General features: G+C 29.5%; 3 protein-coding genes across 8 annotated transcripts in view; 1 reads left to right on the forward strand and 2 right to left on the reverse strand.

The window, feature by feature from the left end:
• The window catches only part of LOC105429658 (fanconi-associated nuclease 1), a 7,246-nt gene extending 2,234 nt beyond the window's left edge, over positions 1-5,012 (forward strand). The window contains 7 exon segments of the mRNA XM_089077439.1: positions 24-1,237; positions 1,318-1,449; positions 1,526-1,969; positions 3,979-4,394; positions 4,458-4,576; positions 4,702-4,817; positions 4,819-5,012. Coding sequence (XP_088933565.1) covers positions 24-1,237; positions 1,318-1,449; positions 1,526-1,969; positions 3,979-4,394; positions 4,458-4,576; positions 4,702-4,817; positions 4,819-4,876 — 2,499 coding nt within the window. The 3' untranslated portion in view covers positions 4,877-5,012.
• The window catches only part of LOC105429657 (NAD-dependent protein deacylase sirtuin-5, mitochondrial), a 14,669-nt gene extending 5,733 nt beyond the window's left edge, over positions 1-8,936 (reverse strand). The window contains exons 1-6 of one of the 5 annotated variants that reach the window (XM_011642789.2): positions 8,442-8,798; positions 7,673-7,887; positions 7,442-7,584; positions 5,291-5,441; positions 4,878-4,935; positions 4,516-4,737 (exon numbers count right to left, since the gene is read on the reverse strand). In XM_011642789.2, coding sequence (XP_011641091.2) covers positions 4,881-4,935; positions 5,291-5,441; positions 7,442-7,584; positions 7,673-7,887; positions 8,442-8,684 — 807 coding nt within the window. In that variant the 5' untranslated portion in view covers positions 8,685-8,798 and the 3' untranslated portion in view covers positions 4,516-4,737; positions 4,878-4,880. The other 4 variants (XM_089077442.1, XM_089077441.1, XM_089077444.1 and 1 more) reach the window with 4 other exon arrangements.
• Positions 8,937-9,628: 692 nt separating this feature from the next.
• On the reverse strand, positions 9,629-12,531 carry tub (interleukin 1 receptor associated kinase 4 tube). Of its 2 annotated transcripts, none has more exons than XM_011642791.3 (3): positions 12,223-12,531; positions 11,988-12,157; positions 9,629-10,238 (listed from the first exon to the last, which is right to left on the reverse strand). In XM_011642791.3, exons 1-3 carry the CDS (start codon positions 12,381-12,383, stop codon positions 9,961-9,963), a joined length of 609 nt encoding a protein of 202 aa, XP_011641093.2. In that variant the 5' UTR covers positions 12,384-12,531; the 3' UTR covers positions 9,629-9,960. The 2 variants fall into 2 exon arrangements, with proteins under 2 accessions (XP_011641093.2, XP_088933573.1); XM_089077447.1 differs by lacking the exon at positions 9,629-10,238 and adding an exon at positions 10,979-11,185 and having other exon boundaries at positions 12,223-12,530.
• Between the last annotated feature and the right edge of the window lie 108 nt (positions 12,532-12,639).

Below are 12,639 nucleotides of genomic sequence, written 5' to 3' on the forward strand. Positions count from 1 at the left end.
ATTATTTTATCTTTTTGTTATAGAAAGAAGGATTATCAAGCAAATTAAAAACTTCTATATATAAGAATAAACAAACTACATCCAAAATGAGTGAGAAACAAAAGAAGCAAAATAATCTCTTGTCACACAATGAAACGTCTCATTTGTGCGAAGCTTATAATAGTCCAACTAAAGCTATAGAAAATTATAGTCCAACTAGAGTTATAGAAAGTACAACAGTAACATCATCAATTGCTAAATATACTTCCCCTATCAAAAGTCAACAACAAACTCCTATAATGCATAGTGGCATAAAATTCACACCAAAGAAATCATCTACAATAAAAAATGCATTAGACAATTCATCAGAACATGCAAAGATAGTGCGAAAGAAGTTATTTAAGGATAGAATTGATGAGTTAATATCTAAAACAATAAAAAATCTAAACTTGGCCAAGGAAGGAGCCATTGCTGACAATAACATTAATTTGGAAAAAGTTTACTCAAGTGGAAAATTTAACTTAGAATACAATTCTATAGATACTACAACTTCGACAAGATATGAAATTAATGATGTGATTGTACCTGTAGACACATATTCGTTACATTTTTTCTTAGTCATTGTTACTGTATTCTCCAATCCCATCAACTGCGGATATTTCGATCAGGACGAGAGAGATTTGATATTTTCGCTCATCACCCTTCAAAGCCGCGAGCAAGCATTATTGATACGTATGCTAAAGAGAAAATGCATGTGGCGCAGAATAAGCAATATTAAATATGATGAGATAGCTAGTGATCTAAAGCCTATTTTTGATAAACTTATATCACGATCTATTTTTAAAAGTAATATGGAAGAAGAAGATATATCCGTTTTGTTAAATTTGCTGCAAGTCGATGAAGTTCGCAAGCTTTGTCAGGAATTAAAGATCAACAGTAGTGGAAAGAAGGAGAATCATATACAATCTATTCTAACATTTTGTCGCAAAACGAAATCATTGTTTCCTGGAATGTCAAGTCCCGCCACTAAATTACGTGCATCAGTGAATAAGCGCCTGGGAGATTGTATATTATTGAATATTAGAGTGAAAGAAATAGTTGATAGAATAATTACGTTGCTGATACCCGATCGAGATCCTTTTGAAACATTAGCGGACATATTCCTAATGTTATTAAGAGTTTCGACTGATCAAATCAAATTTCCAGAAATAACCATAAGTGACTTTCCTATTTTCGCTAGTAAAGGACATCTGTTAAAGTATGCGATATTATTATTACTTTATTTTATGAATTTCTATAATTTTTTCATACTTAAATTTTAAATCTTATATCTTATAGTTATATCGAGGCTAAAAATACATTATTTAATGTATTAAGTGCAATCGAGGAAAAACAATGGGAAACTGTACGAAGTCTTGGAACTATAGCTGCACAACATTTATCGCTTTTTTTAGAAGCTGAATCGGAAAGGTAAGCAAAATTAATAAAATATATCTATTCACAGTAAATTTTCATTATAAAATGATTTAGGTGTATCTAATTACAGTCTTCGAGATTCTACTCTGCCTCGCCACATTAGGCGTTTTATGCCGGGTTATATGTGGCTTAAAGTCTTGTCCAAAAGCATTGACGCATTTAAAAAGACTAAAGAAACGATGTCACAAGCGATAGAATATTTGCAAATATTAATAAATCAGAATTGTCATATGAAAAATAGAAAAGGTCAATGGTACAACGAGTTAATCAAGATAGAAATGTATCACAGAAAGAATCTTGATGCGAGTGTCGAGATATTATTGGACGCGATATCATATGAGAACTTAACGGAAGTTGACAGATTAGATTTATTCGAGAGAGCAGAGATGATTGCTAAGAAAAAATCCGACATCAGCGAACAGACCAGAAATGCTATTAAATATATATTGGCCAATGTACCTAGCAAGACGCTTACATTCCAGAATTCTATTACGATAAAAGGCATTTTGTGTGGGTAAGTTGTAAAATAAATGTTACAGTTTCTTAAGAAAAGTAATATTAATAAGGTAATAAGATATTTTATGCTTTTGAACCTTTATTATGCATACGCGCACGTGCGTATGCAAGAAAGAGCGAGAAAAAAGAAAAGTTATATGCATGAAAATTTGGTAAATTTTGATTTGTTAATACGGACAGAAATAAATTGAAATGAAATCCTTTCATGGATTATTTATGCTATATATTACTAATAAAAACTTATTTATAAACTCACAAAATATTGATATACAAAGCTACTGCAGTTTCACTCATAACACAGTGTAAATCATATAGAACTATGGTTTTACAGATTACAGATGATTTTTTTATATATTTAATTGAGTCAAATGATATTGTATTTTGGAAGCTTTCCAACATATTTATATAATAAAAAAATCTAATATAAATTAATAATAAGTGACAAAGTAGACAAAACAAGCTGAAAAAATACTTTTATTGCTATGAAATATAAATAATAGCACTTTATTGACTATAGTCAGAAATTATAATGTTCTTTAATCCTTTCATGTTTAGCATTTAAAGGTGCTTTAAAAATTTGTTCGGTATGTGTTGTTCGTATCTAAATTTAACCATTTGATGCTATTGTCACCTTTAAATACTCTATTAATTAACATTGTTCAGCATATATATGTTTTTATTATAATGCAGTTCCATACTTGATGATTGCTTCTCTGCAAAATGAACGCTACAGGAAAGTTTTACCCTTTATAGCGTTGATCGCAAACATTTGCTGTTTATTACGCGCGCTACGTATTAAAATCTGCCATAGCGAAAAAAAAGAACATCGTGATATCTTTATTCGTTCTCAAATTAAGCCAGTTAAACTATATATGATTGCATATGATTTGAAAAAAATCGCATTTAAAGTTTTGATATAGTTTCTTTTAGAGTAAAATATTTCAACTTACACATCAATTAAAAATATAATATAAATAGCCTGCAAAAGAATTTTATATTCCATTCATTCCACCGAGGTATGTGATATAGGGAGTTATTTATGGATAAAATGAAGGATAGGATTTGAGGACGAGAAGATATGAAGGAAAAATTAAAAATTAAAATGAAGAAAGCTATGTTAAAATGTGTTAGGAGGAAAAGAGAGTATACAAGTGGAGAGATCAATATAGAAAAAAAAGAGAAAAGTGTTACAATAGGAATACGAGTGGAACATAGAGGCTATAGAAAAGGATTTAACAATGGGGAAAGGAATTGTGAAGAATTAATTTGAAGAGAAAGAAATATACAGAGGCAATGGGAAGAGAGTAAAATTCGAAGTGCTAGATCTAATAGAACATTATGTAAGAAAATGCCAGAGAACTAAAGTTAGTGAATGGTGTTAGGTAAGAACAAAGAGGTAATCATAGGAAGATTATGAGAGAAAAAGTTAGATTGAGAAAAAGGGAAAGTTTTAAGGAAAGTGTGGAAAGAAAGGGAAAGAGAATTAAAGAAAAAAAGCGAAGAAATTAACAATAAAAGCGAAGAAAATAAACAACAAGATTAAAAACAAGGGGAGAAAATAAGTTTTTCGCAAAAAAAGGATTGTGATAAGAGAGGCTATGATAGATAGGAATAAGCAAGTAAATAGTAGGCAAATAGGATTGAATAGGAAAGATGAGCAAAAGTTACAAGTAAGCGAAAAGAATAAAGCAAAGAAGATATAGTAAAAACAGGTATAGTGTACACAGGATAGATAATAAGATATGGGAGGATGAGTATGGTTTAAAATAATTAATTTTGTAAACCACGTCCTCTTCTTGGCTGTAAAGCTGTGCAAATAAATTCTATTCTATATCCAATTCATTCCTATGCTTATATTAACAAATCAAAGTTTACCGATTTTTTTACATTTAAATCATTTTTTATATTTAAATCATATATATATAAATCACACACACACACACACACACACACACACACACACACACACACACACACACACACACACATATATATATTGTATTTCAGAAATACCTCACAGAGGAAGAGTAATTGGTGTATCACCAATGACGTAGACGAACAAATATATGGCTCGGTTGAAAGTCTAGCGTTATATCACTACAAATGCAAGGGTTATATCAAGGGCACGCATTGCGAAGGTGCTTTTCCAATCACCCTATTCACTATATTGTTCTGGGATGAGATTTATGATATGAATATTCCCGGTGCTTGGGTATCATTATATCAGGATGCGCCGCTGGATTTATATTCCTCGGAATTTTACGAGAATAGAAAGAAACAGATCGACATGAAGCTTCAAATTGTTCGAAAATTTGATGAGGAAACATTGAGTAGACATTTGAAGCGTGAATTCGATTTGCACTGCGAATATAAATCTATCTTTCAAGGCAATATTTTTGATAATAGTAACAGCTTTCAGGCAAGTCAAATCAATGAAGTTTATATTGAAAGATAATTTTTATAATTGTAAATTTGTTTTCAGGAAGTGACGTATTGTTTAGGAGTAGAAGGTGTTGTTGGAATTTGTGAACGACTTATCCATAATTTTCCACTTTGGACAGCTGGTTTTCCAGATTTAATTGTATGGAATGTACATACAAAACAGGTAAATCAGTTTGTTTTCTATAATTTTAAGAGCTTATATAAAAAAACTTAAGAATATATTTTATATTTTTACCAAACATAAATTATATCAAATTATAACCTAATATAATTTCTTTCTTTTTTTAGTACAAGATTGTGGAGGTAAAAGGTCCGGGTGATTCTCTGTCAACCAAACAAAAATTATGGTTAGATTATTTGAATCGACTTGGTCTAAATACAGAAGTGTGCTATTGCGAGGTGATAATTTTTATGCTATGAAAAAGCTCGATTATTATTTTATTATTACTTCAATCACTTTTAACCTTTTAAGGCGCCAATGCTTCTGTCACAGTAATAGTAGAAGGGCCTTGAAAATGATATCTGTAAAATAATTCATTTTTTTTTAAATTATCGATTTATTATCATTTATATATAAATAATATATGCAGATCAAATACATCTTTTTTGTTACAGTCAAACGCAAGTCATTCTAAAGGACAAAAGCGAAAGCATGAGGAACTGTGACACGTTTACCATAATTCAAAAATTACACTGCATGCGCGTGTAGAAAAGGAAAACGAGCATTATATTTTATATTGTGATATTTGTATTTATATATCTGTATCTACAGATTTTTTTATCTTCCTAATTATAATATACAAACTTAAACTTATATTTCAACGAATACTTTTATAATGATCAAAGGATTTTAATTGATGAGGAATGATACACTTACTGTACTTGTTTTGTAGCTGGCGTTTCCTCTATGTTGAACTCCGCAACTGGTACATTACGTTGCGCTACTTGCGGTGCAAACATCGCGGCTGGATATACAATCGCCGAAGTTCCAATTACTAAGCAAGCGTCGCATGTTTCCACAATGTCAACTACAAAAAAAAATTAACGATCAAGATAAATATTTTTTAGTTTTCTTTCTTCGTTGTATATATTTTACGTAACACTAAATTGCATTTGTAATCAAGAAAGTCGCGCATTTGATTTTTTTAAATTATATTTTTATATTTTAAAAGATTATAAGCAATCAATTAAATATTAGTAGAAGATATCTATAGTTAGTTCAATCATGAGTTAATCATAAAAAAAAAAAAAAAAAAAAAAAAAAAGAAAAAAAAAAAAAGAAAAGAAAAGAAAAGAAAAGAAAACCATCGCGGTTGTAGGGGCTAAATGTTTTCAATTACAATGAGTTTTGATTGCTCCAAGGGCGATTATTGACATCATAATATATTTCCTGTACTAAAACAAGATGGACATAGGATGAAAACGTTAGAAAAAAATTAGAACAAAAAAGGCGAATGCAGGGAGCGATATTCATAATCAGCTTTTATATTTAAGACTATCTTAAGATTACATTTTAATCAATAAAATAGCTATATTTGTCCGTAGGACAAATAGGAAGCGAGAATGACGGCTACTATTTTTCCCCTCGCCACGCGCGCTCCGCTCATCGCCGAGCGCCGAATGGCCATTGTCATCATGCTGGGCCGTCCTACGGTTCAGGCAGACGAGCCTTTTCTTCTCGCGCGATCTTATTTGTGCAACTTTAATATTTAATAACTCGAAAATTATTGTGAATATCGCAAAATGATATAAGACATTTTCATTTATCTCGCTCCCGTCTATCTTCTCATGAGCGGTGTTACACATGCTATAGGACACCCTGTATGTGTGTGTGTGTGTGTGTGTGTTTTACATTTTTAATACATTGTACATTTTAAATGACCACACCGGTCATATTACCTTTCGTGTGCAGGTAGAGCAGATAAAACTGAGTAGAAAAGTCCTCTATTATTTTACAATTTTCGTGATAATTATCGAATTATTAATTATTAAAAATCACTGTATTAATCCGGCCCACCGGCAAGATATTCCCGCCTGATCATAATTGATAGGCGCGTGAGGATATATAGCTATATGCTATACATATATCCTGACGCGCCTATATGGAGCACGCTAGAACACGTAACGTAGAAGAAAGCGTAGTCAATGCCGCTTGTAAACAACTTCACGTGTCTAGCAACGGCGAACGCGTGTCTCACTGGACAGTCCTATCTCACCGCGCGCTTGCAATTTGACTATTTTCATAAATTAACTCATTAACTATTGCGAAAATTGCAAAACAGGATTTTTCAACTCAGTTTAGTTCACTTCACCTGCATATGACGGCTTGGCCATTTTTTGGGGACTCTGTAATAAATATAAATAGTCAACAATGAATTTATCGCATTATTCAGCTGAATATGAATTAATAATATCATTATCAAAGAAGTAATATTACTATATTTAGATATTTCATATATAGCAGTCTTTAATAAGCATTAATCCAATATAGTGCAGTGAATCGAATTCGTTATAAGTGTCATGTAAATAAAAAATCCTGAATTCGAGTCCAGTCGATTATAGTAATTTCCTGTCTCTTACAATTTAATAAAATAGAAACTTACACACAAGTCTTTATATTTTTTAAAAAATACGGATTTAATACGTAACACATTACTTTGCAGCTGAAATTAAAGGAATTTCAAGGGATTCTTAGTGCAGTAATATCCTTGAAAATTCTTTTTCGGCTGCGTAGTAAATTGTTATCTACTTTATCCATTTTGAGATGTATAGAAGTCTCCTGTGTGAAATTTTACGTAATTTTTTAAACTATAAGAAATCGTAAGATTTAACACCAAGTTCAAACTTCTTCATTTACTACGCGCAATACTTATTAGTCTGTATGATCGCGGCTTCCCTATAACTATTTATATCCTGTACTAATATTTGATTCCTTGTACTACTAGTTTGATTTCTTTTATGAGTCTTTTATTTTTACAGTATAAATGGAATGTATACGATTTTATATTTATAAAATAAAATAACGCACAAGCTTTCTGTAGCACATCTGGGTTCAATTGTTCTCCAAACCATACAATATCAGGTCTCAATAACGCTTCACAATCCTTGATCTTGCAACGTGGCAATTCTTCTATCGGAATATCAGAGGACATAATACTTGGATCAGGAGATCTGCTTAGACATAGTGTCATCAGATTGACAAGAGGAGATATGTTGCACTTATATACATAGTGATATAGTTACAAAAGTTTTTGCATACCCTTTTTCTGCCAATGCTGGACAGATTGGAATGTTATTATTAACAGCGACATCACCGCATCTAGTACAGCGCGTCCTATAAAGTGAGCCATGCAATTCCACTACATCCGTCGCTCCAGCTTTCTGATGCAAACCGTCTATATTTTGTGTGACGATCAATACTCTTTTACCCTCTACTATCTTACGCTTTTGAAACTCTGCTACAGCTTCATGTGCCTGGAAAGGAGATAGAAGAATAAAAAAAAAAACTCATTTCAAGACTGTTTGAGATCAATATTTTTTTAATATTATTATTTTTATTAATATTATTTTAATATTTAATATATGTTGAAGATTTTCTTTAATAATAATCTTTAATAATGATCGCTATACATGAAAATTTGTCTTTTAATTTGTCTTTTTAAGTTAATGTCATGAATATATAGTACAATAAGATTTTGTTAAACATCGTAATAATTACTCGTAATAATTACTCATAATACGTAATAATTAATCAAACTCAAATGTTTGATTTCGATTAATCTATTTTTTGTTTTCAAAAAACATTTATATGATATACTTCAATTTGTGCTATCAGTGTATTCTCTTTATAAAATTCTTCTCCTGCAATATAATATTATAAAGCAACTCTCAGTGTATTATTTAGTGTATTATTTAGACGTATCCTATTAATAATTAAAATAGTAGAAGAGCTCTGTTGTCATCAATGTAAACATTGAACTTTGATTTTTGTTTTTATATACGCTTTAATTTTTCAAGCGACAGCTTACCTTATTTGACTTGACCTTGCTCACTAACTGCCTGCGATACTCGTAGAACTCCCAGACTAATGAGGGATTTGCTGCGAAGGCCTCCGGCGTCGCGAGACTCGTCGCCTGGTATTTACGCCAAAATCCTCCGGCACCTCGGAAAGTCGGTACACCGGATTCCGCGGAGATGCCGCTACCAGTTAGGATCAGAATATTATTAGCATTCGCGAGAACCTCGCGGAAGGATTTCATAACGTTATGCATAAATGTCTTCCTGTAAAAAAAAAAAAAAGTAAATCACGATGATAATAATTTTCACATTCCGAACGATCACGATGATCAGCTGATAAATAGCTGATCCATGATGACAACTCTTGTTTGTACCTGCACTATATCGTACTTTCTGCACTTGAAGCCGAAAAAAGGCCTGTTCTTTTTGGCTTTTTGGTTGTAGTACTAGTTCACAATTTATCTTTCTTTCTTACACTGGAAGAAGAAAGATAAACTTTGAACTAGTGCAGCCAGTTCAGCTTCAAAAAGAACAGACCCATAATTTTGATCGCTCCAAGAGTAATTAATGACATATGATCTGTTTTGAGTTACTAGAGTTACGATCCAACTGATTATAATTATATTTAAACGGTTAAATGCTTAATGCTTGTTAAAAATGCTTTAAAAAAAGATATATTTACCGAAATAATTTATAATCTAATAAAATTAATTAGATATTAATAAGACGATATTCGTATAGAGCCAGCTTTCTTATATTTAAAATTATCTTAAATAGAATCTGAATATGAATATTGAATTTTACTCTACGGGCCAATCTTATCATCTTCGATTAATTAAATTGATTATTCAATTCTAATGGAATAATCAGATAGTTAAGTTAATGAGAGACAATAAAACTGATCCTATTTCTGCAATGTTGTTAAATCATATGGGATAATTAATACATTCAATTTTGTAACTGTTCATTAAAAAGTAGGATCCATTTACCCGTGTCGATAATTTGCCAAGGAAATATAAAATTTTCTAATTAATGATTGATTGAAAAATTTCTAAGGATCCAGTAGGCCGATAGAAGTCCAATTAGCATAAAGCGCTAAGCTATTTTCTCTACTGAACACCAATTCTCTACTGAACCAATGTGTGCTATCGGGAGGTGGCTTGTGTATTTCGAAACAAAGTAAAAATTAATATATTAATTTATAAATTATTATATAATTATAATTTATTATAAATTTGTAAATTTTGTCAACAAAAAGATGCAATGTAGAATGCATTAAAAGATTAGATGGGATCTTATTATAATACTATAATATTATAATAAACACTTTACAAAATCTATTCAAGTCAGACTTAACGATCCAGGAAATTGTTAGTACTTTTTATGATATTATTTATATATTGTACATATTTTACATACTTTAATATAAAATATAATCGTAATATTAGATATTAATCATTATTTTATACAATTAGATTACAGATTATATATATTATATATATTATATAGAAAATTAAACAAACTTTTTTTTTATTGAGAACTTCTCTGTAAGTTATTTATAACTACTGGCAAATCTCGAGATGATAATGATTCATTATAACTAAATTCTTCATCATTTTGCATTTTTTGTATGTCTGCAGAAGGGCACATTTCATTAATCCCTTCAGTGAGTTCTGATATTGATCCTACTATCACAGAATTAGCAAATGCATGCTGTGAAAGTTGTTTATCTAATAATTTATCTATGGCTGCATCACTTATATCGATAGAAGCAGCTGGACCATTATCTGGTCTTTTTGGTCTGTCTTCTATACAGAAAATAAATAATAAATAGTTTTTAAATATACTAAAACTTTTATAATACACAACATACAAACAGAAGGAGGAAAGAAAGAGGGGAAAGAGGAAGGGAGAAGAAAGGGGGAGAGAAGTCCGCGTGCGCACACCCATATAAGTGGACATTTAAATGAATTATTTGTTACCTTTAATATTTCTGGACCAAATGAAATTTTTTTAAAATACTTTTAACTAATTATTTTATTTTAGAAGAATCTATAAACAAACATATCTTTGTTTTGCAATCTTTTTTTAATAAAATTTTCAAGATTTTCAATTTTCACTTTATTTTTATTTTAAAATTATATAATTTTTTATACATAATTTGATTCTTCTCTTCTGGATAAGCTTCAAGATAAAATTATGAAAAAATCAATAATTTACGAGATACTTTATTCTGACTTATTTTAACATGAAATATAAAATATAAATTATTTATTTTGTTAACTATATTTTAATGTGCTCAATAATGAGATGAATCAGTCAGTATAAAGAAGATGTAGTCATCCTTAAAAAATTATGTAATTTGTAATATAACAAATACACACTTCAATTGAAAAACTATTACATGCTTTATGTTTTTCTCCTTATTTTGTACATAAAAATATCAAGATACAATTATAAAAAAATAATAGTTATTACATTTTAGTTATTTTACATTAGTTACACTTTATATTTCATGTCAAAATATGCTAGAATAAAATATAAAATATTTTATAAATTGTTTTTTTATTCGAAAGTACCACTTCACTAAAAACTGCATTTTTTGTAGTATAACAATAAAACAAGCTATAAAAATATATAAGTACTTTTCAGCAAGACACAACCTAGTGTCTAGTTACATCTAGTATCATCTATTATCCTTTATCGAATTTACATCATCTATTATCCTTTATCGAATATCATTCTTTATCGAATGCTAAACAAAGACAAATAATAATACAACTAGACTATGTTGATTTTGTTGATTTTATTGATCTGTTGAAAGCATATATAAATGTATAAATTTTAAAGTTGCATTTTTAAAAAATATCAAAAATGTCAAAGCATATTTAAAATTTTAAAGATTCTGTAAAAGTTACAACTTTGCTGGAAAATTCATAAAAAAATATGTTTATAAATATATATATAAAACTAATATCAGTACTGTTTTGTTTATTGACTGATTAAATTAAATTAAATTAAATTAAATAAAGAATCTTATGCTCCGTCCTTAAAATTTATCCATATATATTTTAAATATATATATATATATATATATATATATATATATATATATTTTTATGATTTGATGATTGTTACAAAAAATGTGATTTTTAGTGGAATCATACATTTTGGACTTACTACTTTTTATAATTTTATCTCAATACTTTTATATCTAAAATAATTAAAGAAATCAAATTATATAAAAAAGATTATAAGATTCCATTAAAAATATTTAAAGTGATCTTAAAAATTTCGTTAAAAAACTTGGAAAACAAAAAAGATACATCTATTTATAAATTTTTCTATCAAATTTTTTTTAAATAAAAAAAATTAAAAACAGAATTTAAATTGGTCCAGTAGATATGGGAGTTAAAATGATAAAGTTATATTGTACAGTGTGTGTGTGTGTGTGTGTGTGTGTGTATATGTGTGTGTATGTATGGGTGTGTGTGTGTGTGTGATGTATAAAAAATTATATATACACATATATGGTGTGTACATAATTATCAACTTACGTTTTAAAATATCACATGCCAAATAATCAGCAGCTCTAAATAATTCGGCTTTTATGAGAAGTTCCAATAATAATTCTAATGTTGGTCTTTTTTTTCCCATAGTACACCACTCATCCAAAAATATTTGAGCTGCATTGCGTTTATCTTTATGTGCTATTTGTTCAATGATTCTATATAACCAAAAAAGGAATTATTACTAGCATTAATTAAAAATTATTTTAGTTTCATAAATTACCTGATATGATCATTATTAAATTTAGGTACATTTCCTTCTTTAGTCACAATAGCCATCAATTTCTTCCACGAATCAGAAATGCTTAATATATTTCCTAAAGTATATAATTCAGCAGGTCTCAATTTTCGAATTTCCATATCTAAATATGGATTATAAGACATTTTTAGCGATAATAGTATAATGAAATTGTTTACTGAGGTTATAATGGTTATGTTTCAAAATTGATTGTCAGCGCTGGCAGCACTATGACACCATTCCAAAATCACTACCAGCATACCGTGAGGCTGGCATCTCATGGCGCGGAAATTCACAGCGGAAAGGAACGCGCGAACCAATCACAGCGAAAGAACCAAAAGAAAACTTATTCATTCTGTTTGTTCTGTTTCTTTCGCTGTGATTGGTTCGCGACAATCTGTG

The sequence above is a fragment of the Pogonomyrmex barbatus genome, unplaced genomic scaffold (assembly GCF_055798465.1).
Source record: "Pogonomyrmex barbatus isolate J1 unplaced genomic scaffold, ASM5579846v1 scaffold2, whole genome shotgun sequence".
In the NCBI taxonomy this organism is placed as follows: Eukaryota; Metazoa; Arthropoda; class Insecta; order Hymenoptera; family Formicidae; genus Pogonomyrmex; species Pogonomyrmex barbatus.